Source organism: Podarcis raffonei, chromosome 13 (assembly GCF_027172205.1).
Source record: "Podarcis raffonei isolate rPodRaf1 chromosome 13, rPodRaf1.pri, whole genome shotgun sequence".
Lineage (NCBI taxonomy): Eukaryota > Metazoa > Chordata > Lepidosauria > Squamata > Lacertidae > Podarcis > Podarcis raffonei.
Window position 1 is genome coordinate 11,139,797 of NC_070614.1, and position 23,542 is coordinate 11,163,338.

At 43.5% G+C, this 23,542-nt stretch overlaps 1 protein-coding gene across 6 annotated transcripts; it reads left to right on the forward strand.

The window, feature by feature from the left end:
• Positions 1-863: 863 nt before the first annotated feature.
• On the forward strand, positions 864-23,063 carry MTHFD2L (methylenetetrahydrofolate dehydrogenase (NADP+ dependent) 2 like). 6 transcript variants are annotated; one of them, XM_053361826.1, is made up of 10 exons: positions 864-1,027; positions 3,612-3,664; positions 3,855-3,897; positions 9,327-9,511; positions 10,718-10,840; positions 13,956-14,108; positions 15,581-15,688; positions 16,361-16,453; positions 19,208-19,333; positions 22,075-23,063. In XM_053361826.1, exons 1-10 carry the CDS (start codon positions 879-881, stop codon positions 22,185-22,187), a joined length of 1,146 nt encoding a protein of 381 aa, XP_053217801.1. In that variant the 5' UTR covers positions 864-878; the 3' UTR covers positions 22,188-23,063. The 6 variants fall into 6 exon arrangements, with proteins under 6 accessions (XP_053217801.1, XP_053217805.1, XP_053217802.1 ...); XM_053361830.1 differs by lacking the exon at positions 19,208-19,333; XM_053361827.1 differs by lacking the exon at positions 16,361-16,453.
• Positions 23,064-23,542: the final 479 nt, after the last annotated feature.

The window sequence follows — 23,542 nt, forward strand, 5'->3', positions numbered from 1 at the left end:
TACCTTCCCGCTATAAAGTACCTATTTATCTTCTTGCACTTAAGGGTGCTTTCGAACTGCTAGGTTGGCAGGCGCTGGGACCGAACGACGGGAGCGCACCCCGCCGTGGGGATTCGAACCGCCGACCATGCGATCAGCAAGTCCTAGGCACTGAGGTTTTACCCACAGCGCCACCCACGTCCCTTCCATGGGAATAGCTTCACACTAATACACATATCTACCAAATAGTGGCATTCTGTAAGAAAATTGTAGGAATAACTTGAGGCAAAGTTATAATGAAGCTAGTAATTCTTCCAATTCCAGGAAACTACACTAAAGTTAATATGGCTCAGTCATTAGTACAAAATAAATTTAATCGTCATTCAGAAAGAAAGAAAGAAAGAAAGAGAGGGAGAGAGGGAGAGAGAGAAAGAGAGGTACAGATAGAAAGAGCGAGAGAGAGAGAGAGAGAGAGAAAAAGAAAAAAAGGGAGAGGTTGAGATAGACAGAAAGAAAGAAAGAAAGAAAGAGAGAGAGATGTACAGATAGAAAGAGAGAGGGGGGAGAGAGAAAGAAAGAAAGAAAAAGCGGTAGAGATAGAAAGATAGCGAGAGATAGGCAGAGATAGATAGAAAGAGAGGGAGAAAAGCGAGAGGGGGTGGTGGAGAGAGAGAGAGAGAGAGAAAGAAAAAGAGAAAAATAGAGAAGACAGATCAGCTCCTTCCTCCCTCTGAGCCACCCCGCTCGGCCCTCCACCCAGCACCCCTGGGCCTCTCTCTCGGCGGCGGCGAGGCCTGCCTTTGGGCGGGCGCAGGGAGGAGCCAGAGGCGGAGCCGCCCCGAAGCCGGCCGGCGACCCGGACCGGCGCGAGAGGCCGGCGACGTCCACGGCCTTCGGATATGGCGGCGGCGACGACCTGCGCCCCCGTTTGCCGCCGCCTCGTGCTGCTGCTGCTGCGGAGAAGGCGGCGCGGAGGCTCCCCGCGGCTGCCGTCGGCCGGCAAACGCCTCAGCAGCAGCAGCAGCTCCCTCAGCAGCGGTGTCGTCAGGTGCTGAGGGGAAGAGAAGGGCGTCATGGGAGGCGGGGGCCGAGGGGGTCGGTGGGGTGCACCCCCCCCAAGTCCTTAAGTGGGGATATTGGGGTCAGGGCCGGCCCACCCCTGAGGTAAGGGGAGGCGGCGGCCTCAGGCGGCAGGATTCGTAGGGGCGACGAGGCTCTCTTCCCTCCCTCCAGCATCCCTGGCGGGGAGCAGGGCGCCTCAGGTGGGCTCTCCTCATTGGAAGTTGCCCGCAGCCGCTGCCCAGCAACTCATGGGGGATGAGGTCCCTTCAGTGCTCCCCCTCAATAAAACATTTGAGGGAGCCGGCCCCCCCCCAAAAAGTAGATGGATTTTGCCACTCAAATGGTGTGCACATGCCGTGTTGTGTGATTGATTATGCAGAGCAGAGATTACCTGATTCATTATGCGATTGGTTATGTGGGGCGGAGCTTACCTCATTGGTTATGTGATTGGTTATGTGTGGCCAAGCTTACCTGATTGGTTATGTGATTGATTACATGGGGTGGAGCTTACCTGATTAGTTATGTGGGGCGGAGCTTCCTTGATTGGTTATGTGATTGGTTATGTGGGGCAGTGCTTACCTGATTGGTTATGTGGGGCAGAGCTTACCTGATTGGTTATGTGATTGATTATGTGGGGTGGAGCTTACCTGATTGGTTGTTATTTATGTTATGTGATTGATTATGTGAGGTGGAGCTTACCTGATTGGTTATGTGATTGATTATGTGGGGCGGACCTTACCTGATTGATTATGCAATTGGTTATGTGGGGCGGAGCTTACCTGATTGGTTATGAGATTGGTTATGTGAGGTGGAGCTTACCTGATTGGTTATGTGGGGCGGAGCTTACCAGATTGGTTATGTGGGGCAGAACTTACCTGATTGGTTATGTGATTGATTATGTGAGGTGGAGCTTACTTGATTGGTTATGTGATCGATTATGCGGGGTAGAGCTTACCTGATTGGTTATGTGATTGGTTATGTGGGGCGGAGCGAGATGAGCACCGCAACCCCATAGTCGCCTTTGACTGGACTTAGCAGTCCAGAGGTCCTTTACCTTTTTTTTTTTTTTAACCTTACTATCATACCTGGCTTCTGACTATGAAGGCTCACTGGGACTTATGGGAGAGGCAATTCATTCTCTGCCTGTTAGCTTTACACTTGAAATGGGGATGGTTGTTTGTTCATCTCGGAACAGATCTCAGTCTGCAGCCAAGACTTGAATGTAGTTCATTTGACCCAGAGTGGAAAAAAATAAATGATTTTTTAAAAATATATATTAAAAAATCGGATTTTTAAATTTAAATGTGATTTTTTTTTATTTAAATCAGATTTTTCTTTAAAAAATCAATTTTTTTATTTAAAATGGATTTTTAAAATAAAATGGTTTTGGAGGAAAAAAATTCTAAAGATAGTTTTCTGTTTAAGTTACATTATAATCCAAATGCTATTCATCAGGAAATAAGGATGTGTTTTAAATTTTTCATGTATGCTGAAACTCAGTCTAAGTTGTTTAAAAAAAAAAGTTTAACCACATCAGTTAACAAACATGGATACATATGCTATAATGTTATTGTTTTAGTTAAATAAGTTGTTTAAATTGTTATTAAGGAAATGATTATTTTTCTCCTTCCAATAAAGTACAGCAGAAAAGTTGTCCAAATGTAAACTGTTAACTTATTAAACATCACAATGATTTCATAATTATCTGTCTATGTATTTCTAACAGTATAACCAAATCAGTAATTTTTGATATAACTGTAAAAACTACTCTGAAAATTTGTTATTCCAGAAATGAAACCTTCATCTGGTTGTAAATGTTAAGATTATACCAGCAACAATGAGTCTTTCTGTAAAAAGAAGAAGAAGATTTAAATCAAGTCTTACTGACGAGTGATTTAAATCATGATTTAAATTGTAAATTTGATTTAAATCAAATCCACCCTGATTTGACCCAAGCCATAATCCCTGGTTCGGATGACACCCTTAGTTTGGGACTTGGGTTTGATTTTCCTGTGTGTGAGTGGGGAGAAGCAAATCAGGCGAAGTGGGCTTGTTCATGTGTAAAGGACCATTGAATGCACTCCCAGCTTGTTTTCGGAAAGCCACTAGATCAGGCTTCCTCAGCCTCGGCCCTCCAGATGTTTTTGGCCTACAACTCCCATGATCCCTAGCTAGCAGGACCAGAGGTCAGGGATGATGGGAATTGCAGTCTCAAAACATCTGGAGGTTGAGGAAGCCTGCACTAGATGCTATAGGAGCAACAATTCCCCGAGCAATACATGAGTTGCACATTATGTGTTTACTGTGCATTTTAATTAATTTGAAGTGTGAGGGAGGCCGCTTGAAGAAACATCACTTTCAGGTGTTGTGATTCCTTTCCGTGAGGTCTTCCCGTGGAAACAATATTGACTTGATTGTCGGTAACTCTTTTAAGGCAAGAAGAGCGTCAGCCATGCATGCAGCCCGCCTAGTCCTGCACCTGAATTCTGATATGGAAAGTAGCATCTCATAGTGCTGTGACACTGTATATTGGCTGTATGCATAACTCCATCCCTCTTCTTGCTTTAAAGGACCACTGACCCTTCCAGGAAAATGAGGATGACCACATGCACAAGCAACATGGGTATGTGTAGTATTTGTAGAATATCAATAGGTCAGAGAGGAGGGAGCATGAGCCAGGCAATCTATTAGTTGTAGTTCCCCATTTAAGAGAAGGGTTAAGGAGCGGTCGTTATTGGACAAACGCCTATTTGCTGACGAGATGCTTCAATAGCAGTGAGATCTCACTAATGTGCACATTTTATTTATTTTAGATATTTTTTACCAGCCTTCTGCCTCGTACCAAAATCACCCAAGGTAACATACATCCTAAAAAGGTTTTAAATGAAGATAAATCAGATAAAATTAAAATAAGCAGGAAAAGAACAACAGAAAGTTATAGGATCTGTTACTTTGAGCTGCTGTCTATATGGAGGACTGGAATGTGTGGCTTTTTGTTTGCTGTGAATTTGGTACCTGGTAACTTACATCTTTTTTGAATATTTTGTATTCTTTCTCAGAAGTTTTAATTTTAATTCCGACTAGCTTTCTCTTTGAATGTGGAAGGTGGCAAATTTGGGAAACCACATGAAGGGTTGTGTTTGTCCTTGAGCCCAGGAACCAATGCTAAGAAGACAAGATGATTTATTTATTTTTAAACTCCCTCACAAATTTTGGGAAGTCATTTTGTTGGAGGGAAAAGGCCTTGTCTTTGCCTTTTTTTCTAAGGGCAAAAGCTGTGATAACAAATGATTTAAACAACCCTTCTGTGTGTGTTTTTAGCTTTCTTATGCCATATACTTTTTCCAGTTTACCATAATTAAATAACTTTCTCTCAAATGTTTTCCCTACCAGTATCCTGAACTATTTATGGAAGTGGCTGTTGTGTTCTCAAGGCATATATCTGGGCACCATTGATTACAGGCTTCATGGCATGTTTTTCATCAGTCTCAGTTGGCTGGAGGAATAAATCCTGCTTTAAATTTGGGTGCCAGTGTTGATGTCCAGATTATCACCACACCGGAGATACTAATGTTACAGAAAACAAGGATCAGCATGTTGTAGTATTTTTTTCTTCCCATTAGTTATTTATTCATACCATACTTTTCAATATATTCCCCCATCACTTTTAAAACCAGTCTTTCCCCCCCCTTATTTTAAAAGTGGATTTGTCATGGAAACTTCCACAACCCTCTTGACTCCCTCCTGCAAAATGGATTTGCTTCTCTACAGAACCCAGGCGTCATTGGAGCAAACCATAAGAGTGTCTTTGCTAATGTCACCCTGGTACCTGCTCTGTCCAAGTGATAACCTGCAAATAGCTACGGATTTTACCACTCATTCTCCCCATAGCAGCAGGAACCTGAGGGTGAGTGGATGGGGATGTACTGCTAAATATCTGGCAATAGATCAGCAAAGATTTTTGGCTCCCAGTCGTTTACAATAGCAACAGCAAAAAGTCTTGATTTGGCTCCAAAGGGACTTGCGTTAAACCGCAGAACCTAGGACTTACCGATCAGAAGGTCATGACGGGGTGAGCTCCCAGACTGGGGAAGAGCCATAGCTCCATGATAAAGCATTTGCCTCGCATGCAGAAAGTGCCAGTTTCAATCCCTAGAATCTCCAGATAGGATTGGGAGTGTTCCCTGCCTAGAGAGCTGCTGTCGGTCAGTAGACTGTGCAAGATGGACCAAGGGGCTGGCTAGATATAGAACTTCCCTTTGCTGGTGGACTCTAGTTCCCATCAACCTAGGCAGCACAGGCAAGGGGCAGGCTTTCTCCTTACATTGTGATGACATGTACCTGTTCTGCCCAAGCAATTTGGGATAGGCTATAGCAGGGGTCAGGGATGCGGGTGGTGCTGTGGTCTAAACCACAGAGCCTAGGGCTTGCCGATCAGAAGGTTGGCGGTTCGAATCCCCGCGACGGGGTGAGCTCCTGTTCCTCGGTCCCTGCTCCTGCCAACCTAGCAGTTCGAAAGCACGTCAAAGTGCAAGTAGATAAATAGGTACCGCTCCGGCAGGAAGGTAAACGCCGTTTCCATGCTCTGTTCGGGTTCGCCAGAAGCGGCTTAGTCATGCTGGCCACATGACTCGGAAGCTGTACGCCGGCTCCCTCGGCCAGTAAAGCGAGATGAGCGCCGCAACCCCAGAGTCGGTCACGACTGGACCTAATGGTCAGGGGTCCCTTTACCTTTACCTTTAACAGGAAAGTGTCTTCCTTTTATTCTTTTTGCTATGCGTTCCCCCTGCCTCTCCTTTTCCCTCCAATATGGCAAATTTAGAAAAGGGTTTGTGGGGAACTCATGAATTCAGGGAGAAGTCTAGCTGGGCCTAGTTTTCCACCAAAACAAAGAGTGGTTGAGAGCTAGGCTGCTCTTCAACCTGCCCAGTGCACTGTGGGAAAATCCCTCAATTGCTGATGATAGGAATCTAGAACAGGCATAGGCAAACTCTGGCCCTCCAGAATTGGCCTCCACAGTCACTTACGGACTCATTGTTAAAACCGTGTTTATGGAAGACAATCTTACTCTGCTACGAGTGATCGCCAAAGAAGAAGATTAGTAAGACCATGATCCCCACAGCACCCTGGCATAGGGACATGCAGGAGAATTCTGAAGTTTCGGTTTGTATTGTTCTGTGTAGCTAGGCTCATACTTCCAAGATAAAATAGGTCACGAGTGCTTTGGCCAACAGTAGATATGGTTGGAATAAAGTGTCTGGTGTTTACTTAGGTGTATCTGCACCATTTGCCTCCATCCTGACATATTGGAAGCTTATTGGAAGCTTGGGGGTGGGGGTGCCTAGGAGCCACTTTTCAACACACAGCCCATTGATTTTGTTCACCCTGTATGCAGGGCCGGATTTAGGTTTGATGAGGCCCTAAGCTAAACCACAGAGCCTAGGACTTGCCGATCAGAAGGTCGGCGGTTCGAATCCCCGCGACAGGGTGAGCTTCCGTTGCTCGGTCCCTGCTCCTGCCAACCTAGCAGTTCGAGAGCACGTCCAAGTGCAAGTAGATAAATAGGTACCGCTCCGGCGGGAAGGTGAATGGCGTTTCCATGTGCTACTCTGGTTCGCCAAAAGCGGCTTAGTCATGCTGGCCACATGACCCAGACGCTGTACACCGGCTCCCTTGGCCACTAAAGCAAGATGAGCGCCGCAACCCCAGAGTCGGTCCCGACTGGACCTAATGGTCAGGGGTCCCTTTACCTTTAAGCTACTGAAGGTAATGGGGCTCTTTATATGTCCAGCTGTCCTTTGTCAACTACAAATTGTCTCTGTTTTTTGTGTTGAATATATGAAATCAATCAGTAGGCATAAGACTAAGGGTATCTTAGTCTATGCTGCCTGATCATCAGTCTACAAGCACTCTTTAATATTAGATAACAGGTACAACAGCTTGACCCACGTTCAACTGTGCTGGTCTGCAGCTGCATGTTGCCGTGCAACCATGCAGAATGTAGGCACCCTATATATAGAAATGAGTGAACCAGTGATATTTTAGGGAGCAGGCTAGCAGGCTGGGCCCATTACTTACATCAAAGGTGCCTACACGACACAAAACGCTGTTGCTGTAGGTAAGTTTTACTTTATTTGTTTTTTATCTTATATTTTGGAAATGTACATCCAGTGTTTTTTTTTCCTTTTAATTTTTTGTGGGGCCCTAAGCTATAGCTTGTTTAGCGTATACGCAAATCCAGCACTGAGGACAAGTCATGTCTTGCACATTGCTCATGCCTCAAGAAAGCTGCAAAAATCAAGGCAGTGATGATAGAGACTTTGCATATAATAGCCAACTTTCATCCTGGGAAAAGTTATGGAAAGAGGAAATAAAACTGACTGCATGCTGTTCGTTGAAAGAAAATTATATGAAAATGATGTATCATTGGTATTTAACACCAAGTAAAATTGCTAAAATGTACAAAACAAGTTCTAAACTGTGTTAGAAATGTAAAGAGAAAGGGCATATTTTAGGGAGCAGGCTAGCAGGCAGGGCCCATTACTTACATCATAGGAGCCTACACAACACAAAACACTGTTGCTGTATGTAGGTTTTATTTTTCCTTTAAGTTTTTTTGGGGCTCCCAAGAGAGTGGGGCCCTAAGCTATAGCTTGTTTTGCTTATATGTAAATCTGGCACTACCTGTATGGGAGACACTGTTACAGTGGTACCTCGGGTTACATACGCTTCAGGTTACGTATGCTTCAGGTTACAGACTCTGCTAACCCAGAAATAGTGCTTCAGGTTAAGAACTTTGCTTCAGGATGAGAACAGAAATTGTGCTCTGGCAGCGTGGCGGCAGCAGGAGGCCCCATTAGCTAAAGTGGTGCTTCAGGTTAAGAACAGATTCAGGTTAAGAACGGACCTCCGGAACGAATTAAGTACTTAACCTGAGGTACCACTGTATTGGCTATCGAGGAAGGAAGGGTTGTTCAGCCAGTGCAGTTTCCATGCATTGCAAGAGGGGGGGAGGAAATATTTATAATGGTAATACAATAAGACATGAGATCCCTTCTTCCTAGATTAGCTCTGGGGGTGATGTTTGCACCCCTAGTTGGAGGAACAGAATGCAATTTTATGTTGGATGTTAATGTTCAGCGTTTCTGAGGTGAGAATTTTGGTAATGATTTTTGAGAGCATCACCTTTGGCTATATGCCCTTTTGATCAGTCTTATTGGAACAGGATGCCATGCTGTTGCATAAGGGTTTGCATCATCAAACTCCCTCTGGGATACTGTATAAACCAGCATTTCCCAACCTTGGGTTTCCAGCTGTTTTTGGACTACAACTCCCATCATCCCTAGCTAGGAAGACCAGTGGTCAGGGATGATGGGAACTGCGGTCCAAAAACTGCCAAAGACCAAAGGTTGGGAAACACTGATATAAACTCTCCTGGCTTGAGGCCAGAGTGATACAGCTTGGTTCCACATTCTGTATTATGAGCTGTGTGTTTACTTCCTGGGGTTTGTCTGTTGCTATCGGTGTCGTGCGCTTTTTTGCAGAATTTGTGGATTGATTCACTGTGACTGACTGGAAGGAGATGCATGCAAATGTCTGGCTTTCCCTCTGTTTCAATATGGCAGCCATGTTGTGTTTGTGCTGCACCCCCGTAACAGCTCTCGTGTGTTTTGTTATGCCCTACACAGCACTTTAGGGACGCGGGTGGCGCTGTGGGTTAAACCACAGAGCCTAGGACTTGCCGACCAGAAGGTTGGCGGTTCAAATCCCCGCGACGGGGTGAGCTCCCTTTGCTCGATCCCTGCTCCTGCCAACCTAGCAGTTCGAAAGCACATCAAAGTGCAAATAGATAAATAGGTACCGCTCTGGCGGGAAGGTAAATGGCGTTTCCATGCGCTGCTCTGGTTCGCCAGAAGTGGTTTAGTCATGCTGGCCACATGACCCGGAAGCTGTACGCCGGCTCCCTCGGCCAATAAAGCAAGATGAGTGCTGCAACCCCAGAGTCAGCCACGACTGGACCTAATGGTCAGGGGTCCCTTTACCTTTACCTTTACACAGCACTTTCTCAAATTCCCAAACCTGTCCACTGATCCAAACAGGTTGGTGATCCCTGTCCTAGGTGCGGTAGCCATATTGTGCTCATGCCATTTATACGCAGGTTAAAGTGTTATAATGGCAACGTTTATTAATGCGCACTTTAGGACGACATATTTGCTGACCGGTAAAATGTTGGCCTTAAAACTATAGCCTTTTAACGATTCGTTTTTATCCTTTGTATTTTATAGTACCGAAGCAACTATTATCTCAGGGAAAAAGCTGGCTGCCCAGGTCTGCGAGGAGATACGAAAGGATGTAGACTCCTGGCTTGCCCTTGGGAACAAGAGGCCCCATCTCACCGTTGTTTTAGTAGGAGACAACCCAGCCAGTCACACGTATGTGAGAAATAAAGTAAAAGCAGCGGCAGCCGTAGGTATGCCTTTTTCTTCAAACAGTTTTCCGAACAATGGCAACTTTCTGGACACAATGCGTGTTTCCTTTCAGAGGCTGCATTCCCCGGGAGGTAATCTCCATGCTGGCAGAGGGCAGAATTTGTGATGATAATAATAATAATAATAATAATAATAATAATAATAATAATAATAATAATATTTATACCCTGCCCATTTGGCTGGTTTCCCCAGCCAACTGAATATTAAAAACATTACAGCAATCAGACATTAAAAACTTCCCTAAACAGGGCCGCCTTCAGTTGTCTTTTAAAAGTAAAATCGTTGTTTATTGCCTTGACATCTGCTGGGAGCTCTGTCAGTCTCTCTACTCCCCTTCGCACCCCCACTCCCATCTCTCCATTTTGGCTCCCCGCTGTTCCCCATTACCATATTTTTCGCCCTATAGGACGCACCAGACGATAAGACGCACCTAGTTTGGGGGGAGGAAACAAGAAGAAAAAAATTCTGAACCCCAGCAAGAGGGACAGGTGAATGCCCCCATTGCCCTGCGGAGGCTTTGCACAGCCATCCCCAAGCTAGAACAGTGAGACGGAGCGCTGTTCTGGCTTTGGGCTTAGCCGCGCGGCCTGCATTCGCTCCATACTTCCCTTTTTAGAAGGGAAAAAGTGCGTCCCATAGAGCGAAAAATACGGCAATTAACAAATTTTGGAACGATGACTTGCAGAAGGCTCCTCCTCCAGGGCCAGACTTTGGTAATATGGCTCCCTGAGCGAGGACAAAATTGGGCAAACCCCCCGCCCTCAAATATTTCTTATTCAACCTCCCTTGCCCTCCCCTCTCTCTTCCCATCCAGGCTCCCCACCCTGAGGCTCATTGCAAGGTTCTTTTTCCCAGGCTACTGCATCTGTCTCTGTCTCTCTGTCGCACTCTCTCTCTCTCTCTCTCTTTCACACACACACACACAGATACATTACAGAAGAGTGATCTTGAGAGCTAGAGAAGGCTTGTAGCATCCCCATGGCTTTGGGTTCCTCACCCACTATCTGTAAGGAAAAATATATTTAAAATATAAATAAACCATTAAATACTGAGTGTGAATTTATTTTAGTATTCTAATTAAAAATGCTACCGATAGATAGAATTGCACAATCTGAATTTTGTTGCATGTGACTAAACGGAACTAATGTTTTGCTGATGATATTGTTTGCTTCCTCTTTTTACTTTAGGCATTTGTAGTGAAATAATACTGAGGCCCAAAGATATTTCTCAGGAAGAACTTTTAGATCTGACTGGCAGATTAAACAAGGATCCAAGAGTCAGTGGTATATTAGTCCAGTTACCTCTGCCAGGTAATGTTATTTTATACAATGTCACAAAGTTGGGTGGTTTTGAGGAATAAATGAGAAAAATCAAGTGCACTTAACTTGATATAAACCTTGCAATGAGAGAAAGGGTTTATAAATAACCAAACTATTCAGTACCTTGACCGTATTGGTAATTATTTTTCCAACATACAGTGGGGGCCATATTTTCAATACCACTTTTTATTAATGTGCTTGCAGGCTAGAATGCTGATTTTATTCAGCCGAATCAACCCTGGCGATCAATGGGGTGACAGATGTCGCAGCCAGATCGCCCTCACATCCACCCTGTCACCCCCCAACTGTATTACCTGGGTTATGAAGGCGCCCTAAAGATGTTAAAGCAAAGATTATGGGATAATGCACACAGTGACTTGCGATCTCGATCACACACAGTCTGTAGTCAGTTGGCAGTAGGAGTACAATATGGGCATGTCTTTAAGTTAACATCTTACATTAAAAACCTGACAGTACCAAATTATCGAAGGCTTTTCACCAAAGCCAGACTAAACGTCTTTTCTTCTGCAGTGTTGGATGGCAGGTTGAGAGGAGTTCCCTACCAGGACAGACTTTGCTCGTGTGCTCAAGACATCGATTCCATAAAACATATTTTGTTGCACTGTGCAAAATATGAGCAAGCCAGGGCTGAACTGATATTACCCTTGCTGGTACCTTTCCCGGGAAAATCAGAGGCTCACTATGTCAGGTTCCTATTGGAAGACCGGACAAACGCTAGAACATTAGCAGTGGCAAAGTTTTTATTGGTGGTTGCAAGAACCATTGATCCCTATATTCTGAACAAAATGCTTGTTTAACCTGGAGGTAGGCTGTATGAATTGTGTATTGCTTTGTAACAATTTGTTGGGTCACTGGACCGTAATAATAATAATAATAATAATAATAATAATAATAATAATAATAATAATATCTTTATTGTCATTGCCCCCTCTCGGGGACAACGAAATTACTTGACTGCTCCATAAAAACACTAATTAAAACAATACAGTATAGTACAGCAAGGAAGATTAGATGACTTTCAAAGTCCAGGCTTCCCATTCAGGGCCGAGATCGCTCTGGAGAAGAAGATTGATGATGATGATGATGATGATGATGATTTTATTCATCTGCTTGCAGTTTCTACCCTAGAACTATTTGGTTCAAATTATACATTTCATAAATAAATGAGAATGAAAGATTGACCACATGGTGGCAGTGTAACATAAACTGAACCAGGCTCAGCACTGTTCGTTGACTCTTTGCACCATAGACAAACTTAAAACTTGTCTGGTGAATGCAGGTTAGGCTGTGCTCTTATGTACTGCAGAGAGCAAAGGCAAAGCTATGAATTCTTGTGACATGTCCATGGAGGTAGCTCTAAAGACAAGCTTTAAAGCCTCAGCAGTATTGCTCAGAGCATTAGTTGCCAACTTGATGTTTGCAAGGGCAGTCGACGTGTGACCTGTGTATCTGACATAATTGAACCTGATTACTCAAAGGTTGGGACACGGGTGGCGCTGTGGGTTAAACCACAGAGCCTAGGACTTGCCAATCAGAAGGTCGGCAGTTCGGATCCCTGCGACGGGCTGAGCTCCCGTTGCTCGGTCCCAGCTCCTACCAACCTAGCAGTTTGAAAGCACGTCAAAGTGCAAGTAGATAAATAGGTACCGCTCTGGCGGGAAGGTAAATGGCATTTCCGTGCGCTGCTCTGGTTCGCCAGAAGCGGCTTAGTCATGCTGGCCACATGACCCGGAAGCTGTACACTGGCTCCCTTGGCCAATAAAGTGAGATGAGCGCCGCAACCCCAGAGTCGGCCACGACTGGACCTAATAGTCAGGGGTCCCTTTACCTTACTCCAATGGCAGTAAAAGATGTCTTGAGGAAAAACTATTTGTATGCTGCACTGTTGACAAATTTGTCCTTGGAAATGATTAGATTTAACTCCAAACTCATGATTTCCAAGATCATAGCCAGAATGCATATATGGCTCTTGTCACTGGATTGTGGACCTAGAATTGTAATAAAAGGGTGCCCCTTTTCCATTGCCAAGTTCTTTGGCTTGGTGAATTTTGAAACCAAAAATAAGAAGGCAGGCCAAACCACAGCAGTCCTTTTGGACAGCCAAAAAACATTCATTGTTCTCCCATTCAACCAAGTATAAGCCCAAATTGCCACAGTCCAAGTTTTGGACCAGAAGTTGTGCATGAAAATTCACCAGAGCCTCTTCATCCTCTAAAGGCAGCACAAACAGTCTGATGGGTTTTGCTTTTGTGGGTGGTCTGTGGGAGGAGATCGTCCGTCCAGATCATGTTGACAGTAATGCTAAGGATATGTGCTGGTGATCTCCAGAAACCCACAGGACAGATTGTGGACATCAAAAATCTAGGAGTACAGTGGTACCTTGGTTGTTGAACTTTTTTTTTTTAAGAAAAGTTTTTATTGTTAAAATAATTCAGCATTTTTACACACATATTGTGAATATACAAACATACATTTCATACAATCCTTAAAAATGTTCAAACATACCTACACTCAACCCCACAGATAATTCCTTTTCCCATCACCAGCCACCACCCCTCACCCCACCTTTGTGTTAGACTTCCAATCTACTCAATTGCAATTTCTTTCCACTTCTATTACTTTCTTTCACACACCTTTAACCTAATTTCATGCTTCTTTTTCTATTAGAATAAACAAGTTCCGTTTTACTGGAATACTAAATAAGATGGATAACAATGTGTAATAGAAAAGGAAGCTTGGTTATCAAACTTAATCCATTCCAGGAGTCCGTTCGACTACTGAAACCTTTCGAAAACCAAGGCACGGCTTCCGGTTGGCTGCAGGAGCTTCCTGCATTCAACTGGAAGCTGTGTCGGACGTTCGGCTTCCAAAAAACGTTCGCAAACCGGAACAGTTCCTTCCAGGTTTGCGGCGTTCGGGAGCCAATTTGTTCGGGAGCCAAGCTGTTCGACTACCAAGGTACCACTGTAATGGTAAATATATCCTAGAAACATCCTTATGCTCAACACTGTTTGTTATCCACTGAACATAAAGCCCATCAGTTAAGTTCCAAATAACAAAAAGGACATGAAATCGTATTTTCCAGGTCACATTGATGAAAGAACTGTGTGTAACACTGTTGCCCCTGAAAAGGATGTGGATGGATTTCATATTTTCAATATAGGACAACTGTGTCTTGACCAACCTTCTGTTATACCTGCCACTGCTGCTGCTGTCTGGGAAATAATAAAAAGAACAGGTAAGAGAAATGAGGTATTTCAGAGAAATATGGGGTATCAAGTTATACGATCCTACGGTGCTTAAATCCTAAATGAAATTGTTGTTTAGTTGTTTAGTCGTGTCCGACTCTTCGTGACCCATGGACCAGAGAACGCCAGGCACCTCTGTCCTCCACTGCCTCCCGCAGTTTGGTCAAACTCATGCTGGTAACCTCGAAAACACTATCCAACCATCTCATCCTCTGTCGCCCCCTTCTCCTTGTGCCCTCCATCTTTCCCAACATCAGGGTCTTCTCCAGGGAGTCTTCTCTTCTCATGAGGTGGCCAAAGTACTGGAGCCTCAGCTTCACAATCTGTCCTTCCAGTGAGCACTCAGGGCTGATTTCCTTCAGAATGGAGAGGTTTGATCTTCTTGCAGTCCATGGGACTCTCAAGAGTCTCCTCCAGCACCATAATTCAAAAGCATCAATTCTTCGGCGATCAGCCTTCTTTATGGTCCAGCTCTCACTTCCATACATCACTACTGGGGAAACCATAGCTTTAACTATACAAACCTTTGTTGGCAAGGTGATGTCTCTACTTCTCAAGATGCTGTCTAGGCCTGTCATTGCCCTTCTCCCAAGAAGCAGGCGTCTTTTAATTTCGTGACTGCTGTCACCATCTGCAGTGATCATGGAGCCCAAGAAAGTAAAATCTCTCACTGCCTCCATTTCTTCCCCTTCTATTTGCCAGGAGGTGATGGGACCAGTGGCCATGATCTTCGTTTTTTTGATGTTGAGCTTCAGACCATATTTTGTGCTCTCCTCTTTCACCCTCATTAAAAGGTTCTTTAATTCCTCCTCACTTTCTGCCATCAAGGTTGTGTCATCTGCATATCTGAGGTTGTTGATATTTCTTCCGGCAATCTTAATTACGGCTAGGGATTCATCCAGCTCAGCCTTTCGCATGATGAATTCTGCATATAAGTTAAATAAGCAGGGAGACAAAATACAGCCTTGTCGTACTCCTTTTCCAATTTTGAACCAATCAGTTGTTCCATATCCAGTTCTAACTGTAGCTTCTTGTCCCACATAGAGATTTCTCAGGAGACAGATGAGGTGATTTAAAATTTAAAACAGGGATGCAGAAAAGGGAGGCATGGGGAAGTCGCTGAAATTGGGTATATGAAAAAATTTATGAAATTATACATGTTTATATGTTCGTTTGTTAGTGTTTGTCTTTTGTATTGTTTTATATTATATGTTGAAAAACCAATAAAAAATTTTATAAAAAAAACAATAAAAAAAACAGATGAGGTGATCAGGTGAGGTTTGACACTATGCTGGTTTTAATCTTCGTACTATTTTGTTAGACGTTTTGGGTTATGTTTTGTAAAGAAAAGCCACTAATCACAATTCATAATAATCTAACATTTCAAATCTGTATGATCAAAAGCCTTTCATTCCATAGGAATGAGTCACTCTCTTCGATATTATTTTTCTCGTTCTGAAAGGAATACAAACATTTGGAAGAAACGTCGTTGTCGTTGGGAGATCAAAGAATGTTGGAATGCCTATTTCAATGCTTTTGCATACCGACGGAGGACATGAAAGGCCCGGAGGTATGTTGAATAACATTCTGTTTTGTCGAAACCCTCAGCACAGAGAAAAGGGAAGGTGCAAAGGAAGAAAAAATAGTTCGTAAGCATCTGAATGCATAACAGGATTTAGAATGTCTGATTTTCAAAATAATGTTTTAGATCCTTAGCTGTTAGGGACATAACCCATTTTGCTATTTGTATACTCTTACCTGCCCATATAGTATGATGAATGCCAGCTCTTCTTAACAGAATCTGCTGGACATTTGGCACTGAGTAATTTTGACCTTCCAAACTGTGATCATTTGGACTACTCTAGAGTTTGAGTTTGAGATAAGATGAGGATATTTTCGGATGTCAGTGTTTCATTTTAATGTCTGTATGGAAAAAGAAGGCCACGGTTACAAAGTTCTCTTGCATTGATTTCAATGGGCCTTGCACAGAATAATTTTCCAGTGGATTGTGCCAAAAGTGCATTCTAGAATGAAAACCTTGTGTGATAAGACATTTGTATTGCTTTTGAGGCTTCCAGAAATAGAATTTATTTTGCAGGCCTGATACCGTACTTCCAAAATAATGGCAAACTAAAGAAAGTGCTGTAAACAGTTTGCTAACACTAGGAAGATCATTTTAATCACAACTGCATTGCAGTTTTGTAAATGATCAGTAATTGGGACTAATATATATGTATTTCAGGTGATGCTACAGTTACAATTGCTCACAGATATACACCCAAAGATCAGCTGAAGATCCATACACAGCTTGCTGATATTGTAATAGTTGCTGCAGGTAATGTAGCACTGTCAATGTTTTAAAATACGATAAAATTCAAATATACACACACATCCCACTTTACAAACGTTTATTATGGAAAAATTCTCATGTCCAAGCATGAGGAATTAGTACCCAAACCTAGCTATACACTCGACAGATTCAGATATCTGCAAGGAGCAGGGAGCGATTGAACAAATAAGAGAGCATTTCTTCTAGGTGCTTCCAAGGGTTTGTTTGGTCTTTTTGCTTTTGGGTGAGGGGATGGTAGGGAATGTCAGGAGCTCGTCCTACACTCGAGTAGGACCCTGGCAGAGACACATGCCCGACTGGCATGTTCTCTCCCTCCTGGTCTTTTGTTTGGGAGATTCAAAAGCTTTCTTCAGCCCAAACATCACAGCGACTGATGCCAACAGACACCGGCACACTTAGGGATCCGCAGAGTATTTGCAGTTTGCATAACAGACCTCAGCAACACAGCATTTTGGCTAATCTACTTTAAGGGTAAAGGGACCCCTGACCATTAGGTCCAGTTGCGGACGACTCTGGGTTTGCGGAGCTCATCTCGCTTTATTGGCCGAGTGAGCCAGCGTACAGCTTCCGGGTCATGTGGCCAGCATGATTAAGCCACTTCTGGCGAACCAGAGCAGTGCATGGAAACGCTGTTTACCTTCCTGCCAGAGCGGTACCTATTTATCTACTTGCACTTTGACGTGCTTTCGAACTGCTAGGTTGGCAAGAGCAGGGACCGAGCAACGGGAGCTCACCCCGTCGCAGGGATTTGAACCGCCGACCTTCTGATCGGCAAGTCCTAGGCTCTGTGGTTTAACCCACAGCGCCACCCACGTCCCTCTTTATTTACATGTCTACTTTATTTACTTTATTTACATATAAATATACACGGAGCACTGCAACATGGCTCCCTCTCTAGCATCAGACAGCAAAGAGAGAAAGAACAAAGGACAATAGTCCTACTTCACAGAACACAGTAACACAAACATCCTGTCTCCGTCACTTCCCACACTGTAGAGTCAAAACATACAGCGTCATGTGATAGACAACAATTCCATGACTGCAATCACAGAGCAGGAATTCTAACAGGGAACACATTAGAGAATTTCCCATAGGAATCAGTTGCAATCATCAACTCATATGCGAACCCTTGCCTAGTTAACAATTTCCAAGGAATGCATTATGTTTTGTAAGTGGGGCCTGTGTGTCGTAGGTCTGAAAGTCACTATTATGTTGTCTCTGTGACCGCAAACTTCGCATGTTTCATGCTTGTGCCGCAGTAAAGTGAAAATTGCATACAATATGGATTTTATGGGTGCAAGCTATGGCGCAGGCTCACTTTTGCACTGAAGAGTTCACGTTTTCACTAGCAGCTATTTATGCAAAGCGGCCCAGCATTTACTTAACTTGCCTAGAATTTGGCAAGAGCTTGGGAACAATGGCATTTTAGGAATAAAAAATTTCAGAGTGCCTAGCATTTACAAGAATAGTACAGAATTAATAAATAGGGAGATGGAAAACTTTGGTCCTGGGATCCACCGTCCTTATATCCAAATTACAGCCAGGTTTACAGTTGCAGTATTGGAATTGTAAAAATGCTGTATTTATTATGCAATAGGTTTAAGTTATATAAGCAAGAGGTTTTATTTTGAAATCCCTGGGGGTGAGGAGGAGCTGGTAGCTCATGGTAGCCCAAAATGTCTGTGGAAAAAAATCAACCTCAAACTTAGAAATGCCTTAATTGCCTAATTACACCTGAGTATTTGCAGAATTCTTGGTACGCCAATATAATTATAGGCCTGTTTAATTCTACAAATACCAACATTTTCTGAGTATTATTTTTCCCCTCCTCTGACATTGTCACTGCTTTGCCCTTCCTCCAGAGGTCTGTAATTCTTCTTCGTAACTTGCCCTTGAAGGTTGTAGTGGCAGTGCTGGCCTTCTTTGCTATTCTGCTAGTCTATAAGGTTCAAGGGACCTTATGGTTTCTAAATATTTGTTTCAAGCCATGCACAGTGCTATAAACACACCACTACATACCCTCCCAACATTTCTCTGATGACAAGAGTGATGTCCCATTATTATTATTATTATTATTATTATTATTATTATTATAATATTTATACCCCACTCACCTGACTGAGTTGCCCCAGCCACTTTGGGCAGCTTCCAACATATATAAAAACATAATAAAGCGTTAAACATTTAAAAAACTTCCCTATACGGAGCTGCCTTCAGATGTCTTCTAAAGCAGGGGTCAGCAAACTTTTTCAGCAGGGGGCCAGTCCACTGTCCCTCAGACCTCCATATTTTGAAGGGGGGGAAATGACCGAATTCTTATGCCCCACAAATAACCCAGAGATGCATTTTAAATAAAAGCACACCTTCTACTCATGTAAAAACACCAGGCAGGCCCCACAAATAATCCAGAGATGTATTTTAAATAAAAGGACACATTCTACTCATGTAAAAACATGCTGATTCCCAGACCATCCGCAGGCCAGATTTAGAAGGCGATTGGGCCAGATCCGGCCCCCAGACCTTAGTTTGCCTACCCATGTTTTAAAGGCTGTATAGTTACTCGTCTCCTTGGCTCGCATAACCATACCATCTATCATTTCTCCGATGAAAATATGGACATAATGACTGAGGTATTAGTATCCCTCATCAAATATAAAGTGCTTAAAAGCTTAAGTATTCACATTTCCCCCCCCCCCGCCCCTCAGGATCTGTGAATCCTAATTGGATTGGTGGTTTCAGGTGTCCCAAAGCTGATTACTTCTGATATGGTTAAAGAAGGGGCAGCAGTGATCGATGTCGGGATCAACCATATCCACGATCCTCTCACAGGAAAGACCAACTTAGTGGGGGATGTGGACTTTGAAGGTAAGCAAAATGGCAGTGTGTTTTTTGTTTTTTGGGGGGGAGTAGGAATCTGTTCCAGTTACAACTGCTCTTGAAGCAGCGGGTTTAAATAACACATTATTTTTCCCTTGGCCAAAAGAGAAATATTAAGAGCCATACTGAAAGTTAACCCACATATTTAGAGGAATTGGACACCCTAGAGCACGGGTGTCAAACACAAGGCCCGCGGGCCGAATCCGGCCCACCAGAGCTCGTCATGTGGCCCGGCCGCCAGCCTTCACCTTTTATTCTCGCTTTTTTTTTTTACACAAGAAAGCCGCCTCTTCAGCGCATGCGCGGCAGCCTACAAGCCAGAGAACGTCTGCCCTCTAGCGGTGCCGGCCGTTCTACACAGGAAACCTCCTTTACATGCATTCAGGAAACCTCCACTTGTTTTTATATTGAGCGCATGCCATCCTGTGATGTGACAGATCCAACGGCTGCCTGAACAACCGGCCCTTTGAGGGTGACCAAACTGCTGATGCGGCCCCCGATGAATTTGAGTTTGACACCCCTGCCCTAGAGAATCTGAAGGGTGCTTTACCCAGCTATTTTCTTGAGTAACTTTTGAGAAAGTTCATCTCATGGGGCTTATCAGTACTTCCATTTTCTCTTATAATTTTCTTTTATGTTAAGCATTTTAATAGTGTTGTGTGTGTGCATATATTCATATGATTTAAACATTAACCAACAGTGTTCTGCTAATATAGTTCTTTCACACACAACCAGTACCTAATGTAAAATGTGTCCCAGGTTTGTTCAAAGAACTATGTATTTTCTCCTTGCTTGGCTCTTGCTAACTAAAGGGAGACGAGTATTCAGTTTGTCAAGGATGAATTTCGTTGCTTTTAGAAGCTGAAAAAACATTGAAAGTACCGAAGGTATTGCAAAATGTTGATACTGTTCCACCAAGTTTAGCTGTATTTAGAGAATTAAAACACACCACCTAAAATAGATGCTTTGATGTATTTGTGGGCAACCTTCCCCAAACTTGATATGGAATGGACCTGTCAGGGAACTGCCATCAGCTCAGAGGCGGGAGGTGGAAGGGCAGTTGGGTTACAGGGAGCTGCCAAAGTTCTTGAGAAGCAGTTCATCCTCCGGGGAGGAGCGAAGCCACGCCTCCAGTGAGGAAGGGATGCAGAGCTCGGAGGATGCAGGGGAGAGCCGCAGCGCCGAACCTGAACAAAGCGGGGCGGGGGAGGCAGGTCCCCCTTTGCCCACGCCCTCTCTGCACAGTAGGCTCACGCGCAGAGAGGGGAGGCGTAGGCTGGGGGTCAAAAACCTGCTCTCCTGGGGAAAGTTTAAGGACCGCCCACTCCCAGATTCTGCTAGCGACTGAGCAGACATGGAATTGATTCGGTCTGCATTGTGAACGTTTTGGACAAATAATAAAGCCTTGACAAGACCAGTCTTGCCTGTTTGCTCTCGAGCAACCACACCGGCAATCATAACAGCACCCTTCTAAAATGGCCTCACATTGACACTTTTCAGATCAGGCCTAAATTACCGTATTTTTTGCTCTATAAGACTCACTGTTTCCCTCCTAAAAAGTAAGGGGAAATGTGTGTGTGTCTTATGGAGCGAATGCAGGCTGCGCAGCTATCCCAGAAGCCAGAACAGCAAGAGGGATTGATGCTTTCACTGCGCAGCGATCCCTCTTGCTGTTCTGGCTTCTGAGATTCAGAATTCCCCCCCCCCCCGTTTTCCTCCTCCAAAAACTAGGTGCGTCTTGTGGTCTGGTGCGTCTTATAGAGCGAAAAATACAGTACACTATCAGCTCAGACCTGTTCCAGTCTCCAGGTCTTGTACTCCCATAAATTTCAATGAAAACATGACAGTTGCTTGAGAAACAACAAACCTTTAGCTCTTCCCACCTCCTTGTGAGGTACCCCCCCCCCCACCGAGAACAGGAGTTATGCTTTCAAGATTTATGAGCATCCCTCAATTTCTTCTGAAATAAACATGGCTTTACTTTTAGGACTGGAGTAAAGAACTTAGTGGGACGTGGGTTGCACTGTGGGTTAAACCACAGAGCCTAGGACTTGCCGATCAGAAGGTCGGCGGTTCGAATCCCCGCGACGGGGTGAGCTCCCGTTGCTCAGTCCCAGCTCCTCCCCACCTAGCAGTTCAAAAGCACGTCAAAGTACAAATAGATAAATAGGTACCGCTCCGGTGGGAAGGTAAACGGCGTTTGCGTGTGCTGCTCTGGTTCTCCAGAAGCGGCTTAGTCATGCTGCCCACATGACCCGGAAGCTGTATGCCGGCTCCCTCGACCAATAAAGTGAGATGAGCGCCGCAACCCCAGAGTCTGTCACAACCGGACCTAATGGTCAGGGCTCCCTTTACCTTTTAAAGAACTTAGCACTAATAAATTCTTGTTCTCAGTGTATAGATTGGCGGGTGGAGACCGGTTTGGCCAAGGCCTCATAATGAATCTGTAACAAAGGAAGACTTCAACCCATCTTCGGAGTTGATTCGCAGATATCAACTGCAATTAAGCTTATGAAATAATAAATTTGATTGTCAGACTCTAAAATACTGGGATTGGGGGAAAAACAAAACCATTTTGAAATGTATTGCCTATTGGCCTCTGTATTAATAATTTGACCGGCAAACAGAAATGTTGTTCCTCACACTGTTGTTTGTGGGTTGCTTTGTTTGATGACCAGCATATTAACTTAAGTTTTATTTGCATTTTCTATTGCTCCCCCCATTCCCAGAGGTAAAGAAGAAAGCTGCTTTCATCACGCCTGTCCCAGGAGGTGTAGGACCAATGACAGTTGCCATGCTTTTGAAGAATACATTAATTGCGGCCAAGAAGCTTATTTATTAAGATCTATGAATTCAAGCCATTCTATTTATTGATACATATACATTTATTTTTCTTACAAATATATTTATTTCTAAATTGTATTTATTCATGTCAGAATATGGACAATGGGTTTCTTTGCATACTGACAAAAATGTTTATTACTTCTGCTGCTGAATATGCACCTACTCTCTTCATGTCCGGATGTGTGTGATTTCTCTACGTAATTCCAGGCTAAGCACCTGGTCCAAGTTGGAGGTGTGTGGTTTTTGCAAAACATCCCTCGCCAATGCGAGTCTCTTTTGCAACAGAAAAGGAGATCTGGGCCTGAGCTTTAACTGCATGCCACACTCTAGCCAAGGATAATAAAGGGCTCATACTTTGAACTACATTATGCATAAGGGGGGAAACTCCCAGAACCCAGTATGCTTGATAGAAATAAATCAGGAATTTATCTCTGAAAAGCCAGGTATCGATAACTGAACATGTATGAAAACGCTAAAAACAAAGTGAATTGTGTGTGATTTTTGAAAGCATGCTTAGTACTGTAATCCCAAGTCAGAGGTGAAAAAGTCATTCCAAAGGGAGTTAATACACTTCATTGCAGTCTGCTTCTATGTCTAGTATTGCCCTCGCGTCCCAAAACACAGTATCAGTATCATTCCTTTTTAGATTAATAGATGTGAGCTGACCAATTTCATTCTCATTGAAGAAGCATCATTTCCGTCAAGAAGGGACAGGAGAACTTCTGTAATATTAATTGATTCCGTATTGGAGAATTCAAAATATTTTTAAAATGTCTACATTATTGATCATCAACTTTAAAAAATCCTTCTGAATTGTATTTCCATTCCAGTGAACTGTAATATTAAAACAATACCCATGATTGCTGAAACTAAACCATACGGATGAAGGACCTGATTATTATTTTTTCATTGACTCATCATAGAAGCTGGTGCAAGACCAACTAGGTGTCTGTCGGTCTTTATTCCAGCTGGAGGAGGGGCTTGAATATAAAGACTCATTTAGTAGTTGTTGCTATAGTTTTAAACGAGTGCTTGAACGAAGACAGATTTTCTTCAAATGAATGGATAAATCCACAGTAAGTTAATTGAGGGAAATGTGCTCTTCTTGTTGCTTCATATGTTGAAAAATGTAAGATGGGAACGTTTAAGTATTAAAGTTTAGCTATATTGCCTTGCCATTTAGATTTGGCTACACTAAGATGTGGGAGAAGATCGCAATGACTATTTTATAAGTTACAGTATGAAAGCCTACATCATAGTGGAGCAGAGCTTTATAGACCAAGAATCTTTTGTGGCTTGAATTAACATCTTAACTGGAAAAGAATTCTCAGCTTCCCCTTCCCTGCCAGTTCC

Coding starts and splice junctions, on each gene's coding strand:
- MTHFD2L (XM_053361826.1), top strand. CDS start 879: ATGGCGGCGGCGACGACCTGCGCCCCCGTTTGCCGCCGCCTCGTGCTG. Junction 15,689..16,360: donor AGGACATGAAAGGCCCGGAG/GTATGTTGAATA, acceptor TATGTATTTCAG/GTGATGCTACAGTTACAATT. Junction 19,334..22,074: donor GGGGGATGTGGACTTTGAAG/GTAAGCAAAATG, acceptor CCCCATTCCCAG/AGGTAAAGAAGAAAGCTGCT.